At 41.5% G+C, this 14,615-nt stretch overlaps 1 protein-coding gene across 1 annotated transcript in view; it reads right to left on the minus strand.

The window, feature by feature from the left end:
- The window catches only part of LOC133584421 (WD repeat-containing protein 82), a 35,129-nt gene extending 20,991 nt beyond the window's left edge, over nucleotides 1–14,138 (minus strand). Inside the window, exons 1-6 of the mRNA XM_061937722.2 lie at nucleotides 13,752–14,138; nucleotides 5,682–5,779; nucleotides 694–760; nucleotides 521–620; nucleotides 326–442; nucleotides 98–253 (exon numbers count right to left, since the gene is read on the minus strand). Of these exons, the coding sequence (XP_061793706.1) occupies nucleotides 98–253; nucleotides 326–442; nucleotides 521–620; nucleotides 694–760; nucleotides 5,682–5,779; nucleotides 13,752–13,912 (699 nt within the window). The 5' untranslated portion in view covers nucleotides 13,913–14,138. The remainder of the gene's footprint in view (nucleotides 1–97; nucleotides 254–325; nucleotides 443–520; nucleotides 621–693; nucleotides 761–5,681; nucleotides 5,780–13,751) is intronic.
- Nucleotides 14,139–14,615: the final 477 nt, after the last annotated feature.

Below are 14,615 nucleotides of genomic sequence, written 5' to 3' on the forward strand. Positions count from 1 at the left end.
TGTGAATGGGTAAATGTGGAAGTAGTGTCAAAGCGCTTTGAGTACCTTGAAGGTAGAAAAGCGCTATACAAGTACAACCCATCATTTATTTATTTACCCCAAAGGAATGTAGCACCGCTCCCTTAAAGGCATCCAAAATCCGAAGAGCGCCGCCGTTTGTAGAAAGAAGGATGAGCTTTCCGTCGTTACTGAACTTGAGTCCCGTCCACTCACATGTCCTGTCGTACTGAAGCTTGAATGTGGCAAAGGGACCCTGTGGATAAAAAGAAAGGTAAAATTCTCCTTATACTTGACATTGCAACATCATTATTGTTTCCACGGTCACCTTATCAAATGAGCGCAGATCATAAAGTTTAACCATTTCTGAATTAATGCCAGCGGAGAAAATGAGACCCTCTGGATCAAAAGAGCACACTGGCTTCCCCTGGAGGTGCATGAGGCCCTGCACACAAGTAAGAGAAGGTTACTTGCGCAGTACTTTATTCCATGACCAGTTTATGGACAAGTGAGTGAGTGTTACCTGACAGTTAGGAGAGCGCAGATCCCACAGTCGTATGGTTTTATCCAAGGAACCGGAAATAAATGTGTCATCCACAGGAGACATGGAGAGGGAGGTTACTCTGGACAGAACAAAACATAACAGTGGACATAAGAACAAATGGATCAATGCAACGCAATGGTTCCACTCCTTACCTTTTACTGTGCCCAGGGAAGTAGCGGATGTATTTATTGTCATGAAGGGACAGGTATCTGATTGTATCTTCAAGAGAAACAACAAAATAAGTATAAGATGAGATCAACGTATACAGTACATAAACGATGAATGACAAGCAAAGAAACAGCCAGTCACTTGTTCAGTTGAGATGAGAGCACTCAGCCATGGGCAAGGCAGTTACTTGTACAGTTAGCTCCTGTATGGGGCATAATCACAAACCCGAAAACTGTACAAACAACTACCTCAGACCAGAGTGAGCAAAAACATATGCATCCAGTCAAAGCATCCTGAAAACATAAAAAAACACTAAATAGATATGGGCATCATGCATGACAGTACAAAGGAAAAGTGTGACATACAGGTAAAAGCCAGTAAATTAGAATATTTTGAAAAACTTGATTTATTTCAGTAATTGCATTCAAAAGGTGTAACTTGTACATTATATTTATTCATTGCACACAGACTGATGCATTCAAATGTTTATTTCATTTAATTTTGATGATTTGAAGTGGCAACAAATGAAAATCCAAAATTCCGTGTGTCACAAAATTAGAATATTACTTAAGGCTAATACAAAAAAGGGATTTTTAGAAATGTTGGCCAACTGAAAAGTATGAAAATGAAAAATATGAGCATGTACAATACTCAATACTTGGTTGGAGCTCCTTTTGCCTCAATTACTGCGTTAATGCGGCGTGGCATGGAGTCGATGAGTTTCTGGCACTGCTCAGGTGTTATGAGAGCCCAGGTTGCTCTGATAGTGGCCTTCAACTCTTCTGCGTTTTTGGGTCTGGCATTCTGCATCTTCCTTTTTACAATACCCCACAGATTTTCTATGGGGCTAAGGTCAGGGGAGTTGGCGGGCCAATTTAGAACAGAAATACCATGGTCCGTAAACCAGGCACGGGTAGATTTTGCGCTGTGTGCAGGCGCCAAGTCCTGTTGGAACTTGAAATCTCCATCTCCATAGAGCAGGTCAGCAGCAGGAAGCATGAAGTGCTCTAAAACTTGCTGGTAGACGGCTGCGTTGACCCTGGATCTCAGGAAACAGAGTGGACCGACACCAGCAGATGACATGGCACCCCAAACCATCACCCAACCATGCAAATTTTGCATTTCCTTTGGAAATCGAGGTCCCAGAGTCTGGAGGAAGACAGGAGAGGCACAGGATCCACGTTGCCTGAAGTCTAGTGTAAAGTTTCCACCATCAGTGATGGTTTGGGGTGCCATGTCATCTGCTGGTGTCGGTCCACTCTGTTTCCTGAGATCCAGGGTCAACGCAGCCGTCTACCAGCAAGTTTTAGAGCACTTCATGCTTCCTGCTGCTGACCTGCTCTATGGAGATGGAGATTTCAAGTTCCAACAGGACTTGGCGCCTGCACACAGCGCAAAATCTACCCGTGCCTGGTTTACGGACCATGGTATTTCTGTTCTAAATTGGCCCGCCAACTCCCCTGACCTTAGCCCCATAGAAAATCTGTGGGGTATTGTGAAAAGGAAGATGCAGAATGCCAGACCCAAAAACGCAGAAGAGTTGAAGGCCACTATCAGAGCAACCTGGGCTCTCATAACACCTGAGCAGTGCCAGAAACTCATCGACTCCATGCCACGCCGCATTAACGCAGTAATTGAGGCAAAAGGAGCTCCAACCAAGTATTGAGTATTGTACATGCTCATATTTTTCATTTTCATACTTTTCAGTTGGCCAACATTTCTAAAAATCCCTTTTTTGTATTAGCCTTAAGTAATATTCTAATTTTGTGACACACGGAATTTTGGATTTTCATTTGTTGCCACTTCAAATCATCAAAATTAAATGAAATAAACATTTGAATGCATCAGTCTGTGTGCAATGAATAAATATAATGTACAAGTTACACCTTTTGAATGCAATTACTGAAATAAATCAAGTTTTTCAAAATATTCTAATTTACTGGCTTTTACCTGTATATCGAACTAGGGATGTCCCGATCCAGGTTTTTGCACTTCCGATCCGATACCGATATTGTTTTTGCACTTCCGATCCGATACTGGCCTATCCGAGCATGTATTAAAGTTTAAAGTTATTTAGCCTACTTAGTTGTCAGAATCATGTTGAAAAGGGTTTTAGTACCGGTACTCTTGATAACAACTAGCCAGCTGAATGAGGTGAGTTTGAATAACACACAATGGTTGGTAACAAGAAACTGACCTGTTTATTCAAGGATAAACACAAAATAGACAAAATTACGGTATACATGACAAACAGAAATGGCATCATTGAACTAGAAGGCTGGGCGATATGGCCTTTTTTTAATATTGCAATATTTTAAGGCCATATTGCGATACACGATATATATCTCGATATTTTGCCTTAGCCTTGAATGAACACTTGATGCATATAATCACAGCAGTATGATGATTCAATGTGTCTACATTAAAACAATCTTCTTCATACTGCATTAATATATGCTACTTTTAAACTTTCATGCAGAGAAGGAAATCACAACTAAAAAAATCACTATTTTTTTCATACGGTGTTGATCTGGAAATGTTTTCCTTGGCATTTTGATGGTGTGGACGTGTGGCACCGAACGAAGATAAGCGTCTCGACATACGTTACAATATTTGAACAATGATGACGAAAACTGTTTTCTCTGTCGTGTCCGTGTGTCGAAAATTGTTATGCGCTTATTTTTTTTATTTGATTTTGTGCGTGGCATAGATTTGCCGTGCGCAGAGGACGCTTGAGCAGAGCGTAATTGAGCAGGCGCGGACCTTAGCGGCTGCGCTAGCATCACAGCTAACATTAGCCATGCTGCTACCTCTCTGCTGGGAGAGGGCGTATACGTATGTGACGTATGACGTGACAGTATGTGACGTATGACGTGACAGTATGTGACGTGTGTAAGAAGGTGCGCTTGCTGTCTGTGAGAGGGAGACACAGAAAAGAGTGAGAAGAGCCTGTCGTGTAATGCCAGCAGCTAAAAGCAACTGCGTGAGAATCCACAGACCTGTGGATGTGTTGAAGGTGTGCTGGAAAATGCGGAACGGAAATTAGGGAACAGCAGAAAAGTGGAATGTATTATTTAAATCGGTGCGTTGGAAAACACGGACCGGATTTGTTTTAAAAACTGGATCTGGATCGGCATTTTCCCATGCCTTGCCGATACGCATTTTTTTGCAAATATCGGATCGGGACATCCCTATATCGAACATATTTCTTCAAAAATGTGACGAAAAATCACCCTATTTCCTCGAATTGTAACAAAACCAATCGTTTTGTGCAAGTGCAAGCATGCAAGTTATGTGCTGATGTGGATTTTGATTGCTGTATGTCTGATTAAATAACTTATGTTTTTCAACCCAGTAGCTATGACATGTGGCTAAAAGACAAAAGTTCCTTTTTTGAACCATCTTTTGTCCGCAACTTGTACTGCTACAATGGTAACTGTATTTGCTGGGCTGCAACCAAATGGCGTTCAATATGGCTACTATTTGATGTCCGTATATTAAAAAGGTTTAGATGCGAAAATATACCAAACATACATACTCTTTACAACAGGGATGTCTAAACTGTGGCCGTCACAAGTTTAAAAAGATTAGCCAGTCAACTACTAGTAACATCAATATGAGCCCGTTGACGTTCGCAGTCCTAGAGGTGATTGCTAATTAGCTTTTAGCGTAACGTTAGCTCATTTTGCAGTGTGTGTGGTGTGTTACGGACAGCAAAGCCCTGTCTGTCTGAGAGAAAGACAAGCATTATTGACCTACAGGTAACAACTAAGTTATTTCACTTTACCTTTTTCTGCGTTGATTGAGCTGTGTTGAAGCAGCAAAAAAGGACATTATGTTAAATGAAGAGTTTCCTGAAGCCGTCTCTGATAGTTGATATAATAATGTAACTGCATCATAAAGCCTACATGAACTCCATGGTGTTCAGGGATGAATAGTCTCTCCTATTGCTATTGTACTATTTTTTTCAGCTATAGTTACATTAATCATTAGTAATGTAGCAGCTTAGTTTTGAATGACAGGGTCCCTGCTATCACATGTTGATAAAAATATAACTACAGATCAACTACAGGCTTCCCAAATGCTGTAATAAATTAACCCCGCCTTCCGCCCGATTGTAGCTGAGATAGGCTCCAGCGTCCCCCGCGACCCCAAAGGGAATAAGCGGTAGATAATGGATGGATGGATGGAGTTGAACATATGTCAGCATGTGGCCCCACTTTTAACTTTTTTTTTCCAAACGCTTATTGCAAACGCTTACTTACAGTAAGTCATTAATTTGACTTAGTCATTATTTTGACTTAGTAAGTCATTATTTTGACTTAGTAAATTATTAAGTCACAATATTGACTTACTAAGTCATAATAATGACATACTTAGTATCTCAGGTATCCAGGACTGTTTTGTTTTTACTTTACGGAAAAAATATCGAGATATATATCGTATGTCGCCATTCAGCAAATGGAGCGGAAAACACAACCAAAACTTGTAGGCTTCTTCATGCGACGAAGCCGGCCTACTTCACCGCAGTCTGTAGTCTATTGCCCCCCAGGCTGTGGTGGCAGCGACGAGGTGGAGACGTGATGGCAACAGGCCGAGTTACACTGATCCTTAAACCCACCCACCCCCTTCTCCGGTCTGTCCGCCGGACAGACACCACTTCTGGGGGAAAAACTGAACATGCTGCTATTTTCACTCAACATTAATAAAAAAAGACACTAAAATGGGCTTTGCGACATTCCCGCCAGCGCTAATGGCAGTCAGCGGTTTTGGATATGATCGCTGTCAAACCTCCACCTGATGGGACAACTTTGACAAACAAGACTTTTTGCGCTGTCATAAGAAAGGTGCAACATTGTCTTATGTTTTTAGTCCTTATTTAACAACAGATCATGAATTTCACTTGTGTGTGACCGACACAAAAATGCCAGCATCTTTTACATTCTAGTCTGTACAAAAGATGTCAACATACCATCGATTTTGTTGGAACTGTAGACCACTGTGTTGGCCGCATGTGTGTACCTGATCAAATCCACTCCATACTTTTTACTGTACAGGGTCCTCTTGGGTCTGGTGGGATTTGAAAGAGAAAGGCATTATTCAAAGTACAAACAACTGCTTCTTTGTATTAGGTATGTGTGTATTTGCCAGTGGCTGGCTCTCCACGGTGGTCAGGCATTTCAGGCTTGATCGCGCCATCGGGAGTAGCGACCGGACCGCCGTTTTCAGAGTTCAACTGCGTTCGCTTTGTTTTCATCACCACTACTCATCACATAGAACACATATTGTAGCAAAAGAAAAAACGTTTTCATCTATTAACCTTTTTGAACAAGTCGTGAATGCTTTTGCATAGCCTGGACTACTGCAATGCACTTTATGCTGGTATTAGCCAAAAAGCTCTCTCCCGGTTGCAGTTAATCCAGAACGCGGCCAGGAAACGCGAGCATATAACCCCAATTCTTACAACTTTGCATTGGCTCCCTGTTCATTTTAGAATTGATTTTAAAATGTTGCTGTTTGCTTTTAAAGCTTTGCATGGACTGGCACCTCATTATAGCTCGGACCGCATCCAAATGTACACTCCTGCGCGCGCTCTGAGGTCCGAGAGCCAGCTCCAGCTTGTGGTGCCCAAGATGAGACTTAAAACCAGGGGAGACAGGGCCTTCTCTGTGGTCGGCCTTAAGCTCTAGAACACTTTGTCCCTCCATGTTCCAACTGCTCCCACAGTGGAGTGTTTTAAGTCTTGTCTTAAGACCCACTTTTTATTCTCTGGCTTTTAACACTACGTTAGTTGTGTGGTCCTCTGTGTTTTTCATTTTTTATTTCCATTTATTGTTTTAAAATCGTTTTTAGTCATATTTATTTTTATATTGGTTTTATTTTTGTTTGTTTTTATTCAGTCATTTGTGGAGCTAAGGATAATATTTGAATCTTGTTTTTAATATTCATGTGCATCACTTTGGAAACATTTTTTGTTGTTTAAATGTGCTGTACAAATAAAGTGGATTGGATTGGATATTGTAGTTCAACCTGAATATCAACATTTTCTGATTGGACACAGGGTTTCCCTTACATTGCCAAAATACTGTGGCGGTGGGGAATGTGGTCACCATAATGTCACCGTATAATTCTCCTCATTTGCTATGATGATTTTCTTAAATACTAAAAAAAATGTAAACATACATTTAAAACAAATGATCAATTATTCATTAGAATTAACAAATATTTTATCATTTTACTCTATTTTTAGTTATTGCTGCTTTTTGTACAATGTACTTTGAGAATTTTTCAGGTGAGATTGTGACTTTTTTTTATTTATTAAAAACGAGCAGCAACAAATCTAGCACCTTTTTCTGGTGTAACTATGGACTGTACTCGTATTTAGAGACTCTACTTTGGTCCCTCGATGTCCCAGACGAAAAGCCAGCTGCAGCGAGCATGGCGTCGCACTTGCTTCATGCTGCTGCCAAAGTTGGACTTTCTCTCCTTAAAAACCGCCACTGTTCTCTTAATATTTGCACATTTTGTAGTAGAGGTGGGGGGGGGAAATAATCCATTTTTAGATGCATCGCAATTCGGACATGGAGAATTATAAAATCAATTAGTAAACGTCAATAACCGATGATTTATTTATTGTAAATAAAGTAATGCAGACACTTCTAAAATGTGGCTGACTGTAGCGAGCCACCTCACAGAGAGATTTGACCAGTTTCTTTATGTTTCAGTTTTGCACGCATTTCCATTATTTTAATAAATGTGATGAGAATTGATTTAACTGTTATTACAAATGCCCTGTTTTTGTAAGATGCAAGTGATAAACGCAAATTTAGTGAAACGAAAATAAATGTAATACTCCATCAATATACATAAATTAAAGATGCACCAATAATTGCTTTTTAATTGAATCGTAATCGAATCGTGAGGTGCCAAAAGATTTCCGCCTCAATTTTGTAGATCACTGCCCATGGGTATCTCGGATATATTACAGTACGTCCACATCGCAGATATGCTGCCTCGTGAGTCCGACCACCGTAGTGTCGTCGGACTCATCTCAAAGGGGGACGAGGCAGTCTCCAGAGAGGAGGTCCGGAAGTTGGCAGACTGGTGCTCAAAAAACAACCTTGCTCTGAACACCAAGAAAACCAAGGAGATCGTCGTCGACTTCAGGAAACACAGCACTGACCTAGCCCCCCTCTACATCAAGGGTAAGTGTGTGGAGAGGGTCCACACCTTCCGGTCTCTTGGCGTCCTTATCTCTGACATCTCCTGGTCAGATAACACTACTGCCATCACTAAGAAGGCTCAGCAGCGGTTGCACTTCCTGAGAGTCCTCAAGAAGTACAACCTGGACTGCAACCTGCTGCTGACCTTCTACCGCTCATCCATTGAGAGCCTGCTGACATACTGCATCACAGCATGGTACGGCAGCTGCACCGTTGCAGACGAGGAGAGGCTCCAGAGAGTGGTAAAGGCAGTACAGCGGATCATCGGCTGCCCTCTCCCCTCCCTTACAGACATTTACACCTCCCGCTGCCTCAGCAGAGCTACCAACATTATCAAGGACAGCTCTCACCCTGGCTTTAACCTGTTTGACCTGCTGCCCTCAGGAAGGCGCTACAGAGTCATCAGGTCTAAGACAAACAGACTCAAGAACAGTTTTTTCCCTAAAGCCATAACCACGGTGAACTCTCATAGGCACTGATTTTATAGTTTAGCACCTCTCTGTGCAATGTTTACTTTCCACCCACAGTCTGAATGCTTCTGTATATATTTATATAGTATAATATTTAAACAACACATTCAGAACATTTGTTCTCAGGACTGGACTGTGCACCTTACCTCCTTTTTCACTATTTATTTTCTTTCCTTCCTATGTTTTGCATATTTGTAGACTGTCGCACTGATACTGGAGTTACTTTTAATCTCATTGTACCTGTGTATTGTAACAATAAAAGGCATTCTATTCTATTCTACATTGCAGATAATCCTGTGATTATCCACTACGTCGTCAAAACATCCTGTTTCGGCAGTGCTGCTTCGATGGTCAGTCTTTTTCCGGCAGCCAAGTTTTTGGTGTGTCACTAGTGAATAATGCACAAATAATAGGTAGGCAATATATAGCCATTCATACTGTAACGACCTGCAGGTGGTAATGTTTTATGTTCATGTGGTTTTGATTTGTTGTTCATTGTTCCCAGGATCACGAACACACTGTCAGCGCCTGTAAGTGGGTCGGCGGACAATGAGGAACTTCCTCATTGTCCACTTGTATCGCTAGCAACGGCATTAGACTTGTGTTTTTTTGTCCCAACGTGGTCTTTTACATCGCTAATTCTTCCGTGTCCGATCGAAAAATCTTGTCTGCACAAGGTGCAATTCGCGTAGTTTTCACCCTTTTTGGAACGGATAATTATTCCCGGATAGGCTTTTGAATATTCTTCACGGAATGACTGCAGTTTTCTTTTCGGTTTAAGACTCGTTTGCGATTTTTCTCCGGCTGATTCCATGATCGTTCGCTTGTTTGGCAACAATGGCAACTGGTGCCTCGTGCTTGGCAACGGTGCTATAAATAGCCTCGCGCATGGCATTCGGAATGGCTCGATAGGAAGTTACGGGAAGCAGTGTCGATTGTCATTGTTGTTACGCGATTTCGTGAATAAAACTTTTAAAAAAAAATATTTTTTTTAATTAATGAAAAACCATATTTTTTATCACTGCAACCGTAACCCGGAATAGGTTGATGAAAACCGTACTAATTACGGGAAAACCGGAGTAGTTGGCAGGTATGAAGTGTTATGTATCTGGGAGTGAAGCACGGAGACAGACGTGTGCACTGGAGGGAATATGCGTTGGAATTGGGCCGTTGTTAGCATAAAATTAGAAATTAAAGTTAAGAATAGCGTCAAACTTCATGTGACTTCTTCTGGAGGCTACAATACATTACCGTATTTTTCGGACTATACGTCGCAGATTTTTTCATAGTTTGGTCGGGCTCCAGTGCGATTTATATGTTTTTTTTCCTTCTTTATTATGCATTTTTGGCAGGTGCGACTTATACTCCGGTGCAACTTATACTCCAAAAAATACGGTATATTGATTGGTTTAAAAATTATTATTTTTTTGTAAGGTGTGGCTGTTTTAATTTTGCTGTGGCAGTACCCCACAAACAGTTACATTCGGGGGAAACCCTAGACGGCGTGGCGCAGTGGAAGAGTGGCTGTGCGCGACCCGAGGGTCCCTGGTTCAATCCCCACCTAGTACCAACCTCGTCATGTCCGTTGTGTCCTGAGCAAGACACTTCACCCTTGCTCCTGATGGGTGCTGGTAGCGCCTTGCATGGCAGCTCCCTCCATCAGTGTGTGAATGTGTGTGTGAATGGGTAAATGTGGAAGTAGTGTCAAAGCGCTTTGAGTACCTTGAAGGTAGAAAAGCGCTATACAAGTACAACCCATTAGAACAAGTACTCGCACCAAAAAGCTCTGACAAAGTTTGGCAGGTTAACATGACAAATCTCCCTTGCAAAAAATCTACATTGAGTAAAATGTTCACTGGAAGTTCTATTATAATATAAATCATACATTTACTTGTGAGTCAATCAATCTTCTTTTAAATTGATCGATTTGCACACCGATTTTTTGTACCCGCGAGTGCCTGGTTGTTTTGTTTTGTGACTCATAAGTCCAGTCCTTCAAATGCTAATTTCATGAATTTAATCAACTAAAATACACAGTGACTGTGAAACCTATTTTCCTGTCTCTTTATTTAGCAAGCTTTCTAGTAAAACCAACTTGTTTTTAAATTGAGTAAATATTAAAAATGTTTAAAAAAATTGCAAAACATTGAGCCTCATTGACTTTGTGTAAGTTAAACATAAATTACTGCTTTTCCTCCTGTTTAAAATGTTCATAATTTTCTTGTCACAGGAAAACGGCACATATCACTGGAATCGTCTTTACAAGACCTGTCTGATAATACTGGCTTCATCATGTACACAATATTGCCAAAAGTATTTGGCCACCCATCCAAATGATCAGAATCAGGCGTCCTAGTCACTTGGCCCGGCCACAGGTGTATAAAATCAAGCACTTAGGCATGGAGATGGTTTCTACAAACATTTGTGAAAGAATGGGCCGCTCACAGGAGCTCAGTGATATCCAGCGTGGAACTGTCACAGGATGTCTGTCACCTGTGCAACAAATCCAGTCGTGAAATTTCCTCGCTCCTAAATATTCCAAAGTCAACTATCGACGTTATTATAAGAAAATGGAAGAGTTTGGGAACAACAGCAACTCAGCCACCAAGTGGTAGGCCACGTAAACTGACAGAGAGGGGTCAGCAGATGCTGAAGCGCATAATGCAAATACTTTCTGCCCAGTCAGTTGCTACAGAGCTCCAAACTTCATGTGATCTTCCAATTAGCCCACGTACAGTACGCAGAGAGCTTCATGGCCGAACAGCTGCATCTAAGCCATACATCACCAAGTCCAATGCAAAGTGTCGGATGCAGTGGTGTAACGCACGTCGCCATTAGACTCTAGAGCAGTGGAAACGCCTTCTCTGGAGTGAATTACGCTTTTCCATCTGGCAATCTGATGGATGAGTCTGGGTTTGGAGGTTGCCAGGAGAACGCTACATTTCGGACTGCATTGTGCCGAGTGTGAAATTTGGTGGAGGATTAATTATGGTCTGGGGTTGTTTTTCAGGAGTTGGGCTTGGCCTCTTAGTTCCAGTAAAAGGAACTTTGAATGCTCCAGGATATCAAAACATTTTGAACGATTCCATGCTCCCAACCTTGTGGGAACAGTTTGGAGCGGGCACCTTCCTCTTCCAACATAACTTTGCACCAGTGCACAAAGCAAGGTCCATAAAGACATGGATGACAGACTCTGGTGTGGATGAACTTGACTGGCCTGCACAGAGTCCTGACCCGAACTCGATAGAACACCTTTGGGGATGAATTAGAACGGGGACTGAGAGCCAGGCCTTCTCGACCAACATCAGTGTGTGACCTCACCAATGCGCTTTTGGAAGAATGGTGGAAAATTCCTATAAACACACTCCGCAACCTTGTGGACAGCCTTCCCAGATTAGTTGAAGCTGTAATAGCTGCAAAAGGTGGACCCACATCATATTGAACCCTATGGGTTAGGAATGGGATGGCACTTCAAGTTCATATGTGAGTCAAGGCAGGTGGCCAAATACACTATATTATCAAAAGTATGTGAATAAATTGTTGTTCATATACAGGTAAAAGCCAGTAAATTAGAATATTTTGAAAAACTTGATTTATTTCAGTAATTGCATTCAAAAGGTGTAACTTGTACATTATATTTATTCATTGCACACAGACTGATGCATTCAAATGTTTATTTCATTTAATTTTGATGATTTGAAGTGGCAACAAATGAAAATCCAAAATTCCGTGTGTCACAAAATTAGAATATTACTTAAGGCTAATACAAAATAGGGATTTTTAGAAATGTTGGCCAACTGAAAAGTATGAAAATGAAAAATATGAGCATGTACAATACTCAATACTTGGTTGGAGCTCCTTTTGCCTCAATTACTGCGTTAATGCGGCGTAGCATGGAGTCGATGAGTTTCTGGCACTGCTCAGGTGTTATGAGAGCCCAGGTTGCTCTGATAGTGGCCTTCAACTCTTCTGCGTTTTTGGGTCTGGCATTCTGCATCTTCCTTTTTACAATACCCCACAGATTTTCTATGGGGCTAAGGTCAGGGGAGTTGGCGGGCCAATTTAGAACAGAAATACCATGGTCCGTAAACCAGGCACGGGTAGATTTTGCGCTGTGTGCAGGCGCCAAGTCCTGTTGGAACTTGAAATCTCCATCTCCATAGAGCAGGTCAGCAGCAGGAAGCATGAAGTGCTCTAAAACTTGCTGGTAGACGTCTGCGTTGACCCTGGATCTCAGGAAACAGAGTGGACCGACACCAGCAGATGACATGGCACCCCAAACCATCACTGATGGTGGAAACTTTACACTAGATTTCAGGCAACGTGGATCCTGTGCCTCTCCTGTCTTCCTCCAGACTCTGGGACCTCGATTTCCAAAGGAAATGCAAAATTTGCATGGTTGGGTGATGGTTTGGGGTGCCATGTCATCTGCTGGTGTCGGTCCACTCTGTTTCCTGAGATCCAGGTTCAACGCAGCCGTCTACCAGCAAGTTTTAGAGCACTTCATGCTTCCTGCTGCTGACCTGCTCTACGGAGATGGAGATTTCAAGTTCCAACAGGACTTGGCGCCTGCACACAGCGCAAAATCTACCCGTGCCTGGTTTACGGACCATGGTATTTCTGTTCTAAATTGGCCCGCCAACTCCCCTGACCTTAGCCCCATAGAAAATCTGTGGGGTATTGTGAAAAGGAAGATGCAGAATGCCAGACCCAAAAACGCAGAAGAGTTGAAGGCCACTATCAGAGCAACCTGGGCTCTCATAACACCTGAGCAGTGCCAGAAACTCATCGACTCCATGCCACGCCGCATTAACGCAGTAATTGAGGCAAAAGGAGCTCCAACCAAGTATTGAGTATTGTACATGCTCATATTTTTCATTTTCATACTTTTCAGTTGGCCAACATTTCTAAAAATCCCTTTTTTGTATTAGCCTTAAGTAATATTCTAATTTTGTGACACACGGAATTTTGGATTTTCATTTGTTGCCACTTCAAATCATCAAAATTAAATGAAATAAACATTTGAATACATCAGTCTGTGTGCAATGAATAAATATAATGTACAAGTTACACCTTTTGAATGCAATTACTGAAATAAATCAAGTTTTTCAAAATATTCTAATTTACTGGCTTTTACCTGTATTGTACACACATGCTTGTTAGTGGTGGTATATTGAAGTCCTAATTTTATTAATGCATGCGTCAGAATCGTAAGATATTATGATTAATGTTGTTTGTATTGGAATTGCAAGCAGTACTATTATAATCTGCAGGCGTGCTACCTAGCATCATCGTTAGCATGTAGCTAACTAAAAGAACATGAGTCATAATATGGTGTTTGCAACTTACTTCCCCTCCTGGCAGTCGTACAAGACTAAAGAATCGTCATCGCTGCTTGATATGATTGATTCGCCATTAGAACTGAAATCAAAGCAGTTTATTTTGTCCGAGTTCTCCCGGAAAACCTTCGCTACTCTGAAGCTCCGTAGCACATTGTCCGTCAGCTTCATGGCGGCCTCTTGTGTCCCCGGGCTGCTTCCGACCCTCTCTGTGTACCTTCAAAATGGGCTGTTACTATACGTTATTGCCTTTTATCTCTACGAACGATACGGGCGATTAGTCATGCATAAACACGGTTGAAAGTACAGCATAATGAGAACACGGTAATTTGGCAGGGAATGCAGTCGCAAGGCCCGCACAACGTTGTTTGTGCGCATGCGCGATTCTCCTTCTTCTTCTTCTTCTTTTTTGTTTTTTTTATGGCGGTTGGCAAGCAACCTTGTGGTGTGCATTACCGCCACCTACTGTATTGGAGTGTGGACCGAGCTGGATCCCTACTCTATATTCTTTTATTTAACCCAGTATGTTTTAAATATGTGCATATTGCTTTATAACCTATGTGTTCTGAGTGCAGTCCTAATATATCTTCCACTGCTAAACTAATATTCTCTTTCGCTAACTTACTTTCCAGTATTACCCTTTCTCTATTATATTTCCTACAATATATTAAAACATGTCCTACACTTTCTAGCTGTTGGCAATAATCACACAGTCCTGTAGTATGTTTCCCTATTAATTTTAATGAACTATTTAGATATATATGTCCTAATCTCATTCTAGTAATAATGTCTTCTTCCTTCCTATTTCTATTGCCTCCTCTCATTACACCTACTCTCCTCTGGACTTTGTAATACTCTCTACCTGTTGTTTCCT

The sequence above is a fragment of the Nerophis lumbriciformis genome, linkage group LG03 (genome assembly GCF_033978685.3).
Source record: "Nerophis lumbriciformis linkage group LG03, RoL_Nlum_v2.1, whole genome shotgun sequence".
Lineage (NCBI taxonomy): Eukaryota > Metazoa > Chordata > Actinopteri > Syngnathiformes > Syngnathidae > Nerophis > Nerophis lumbriciformis.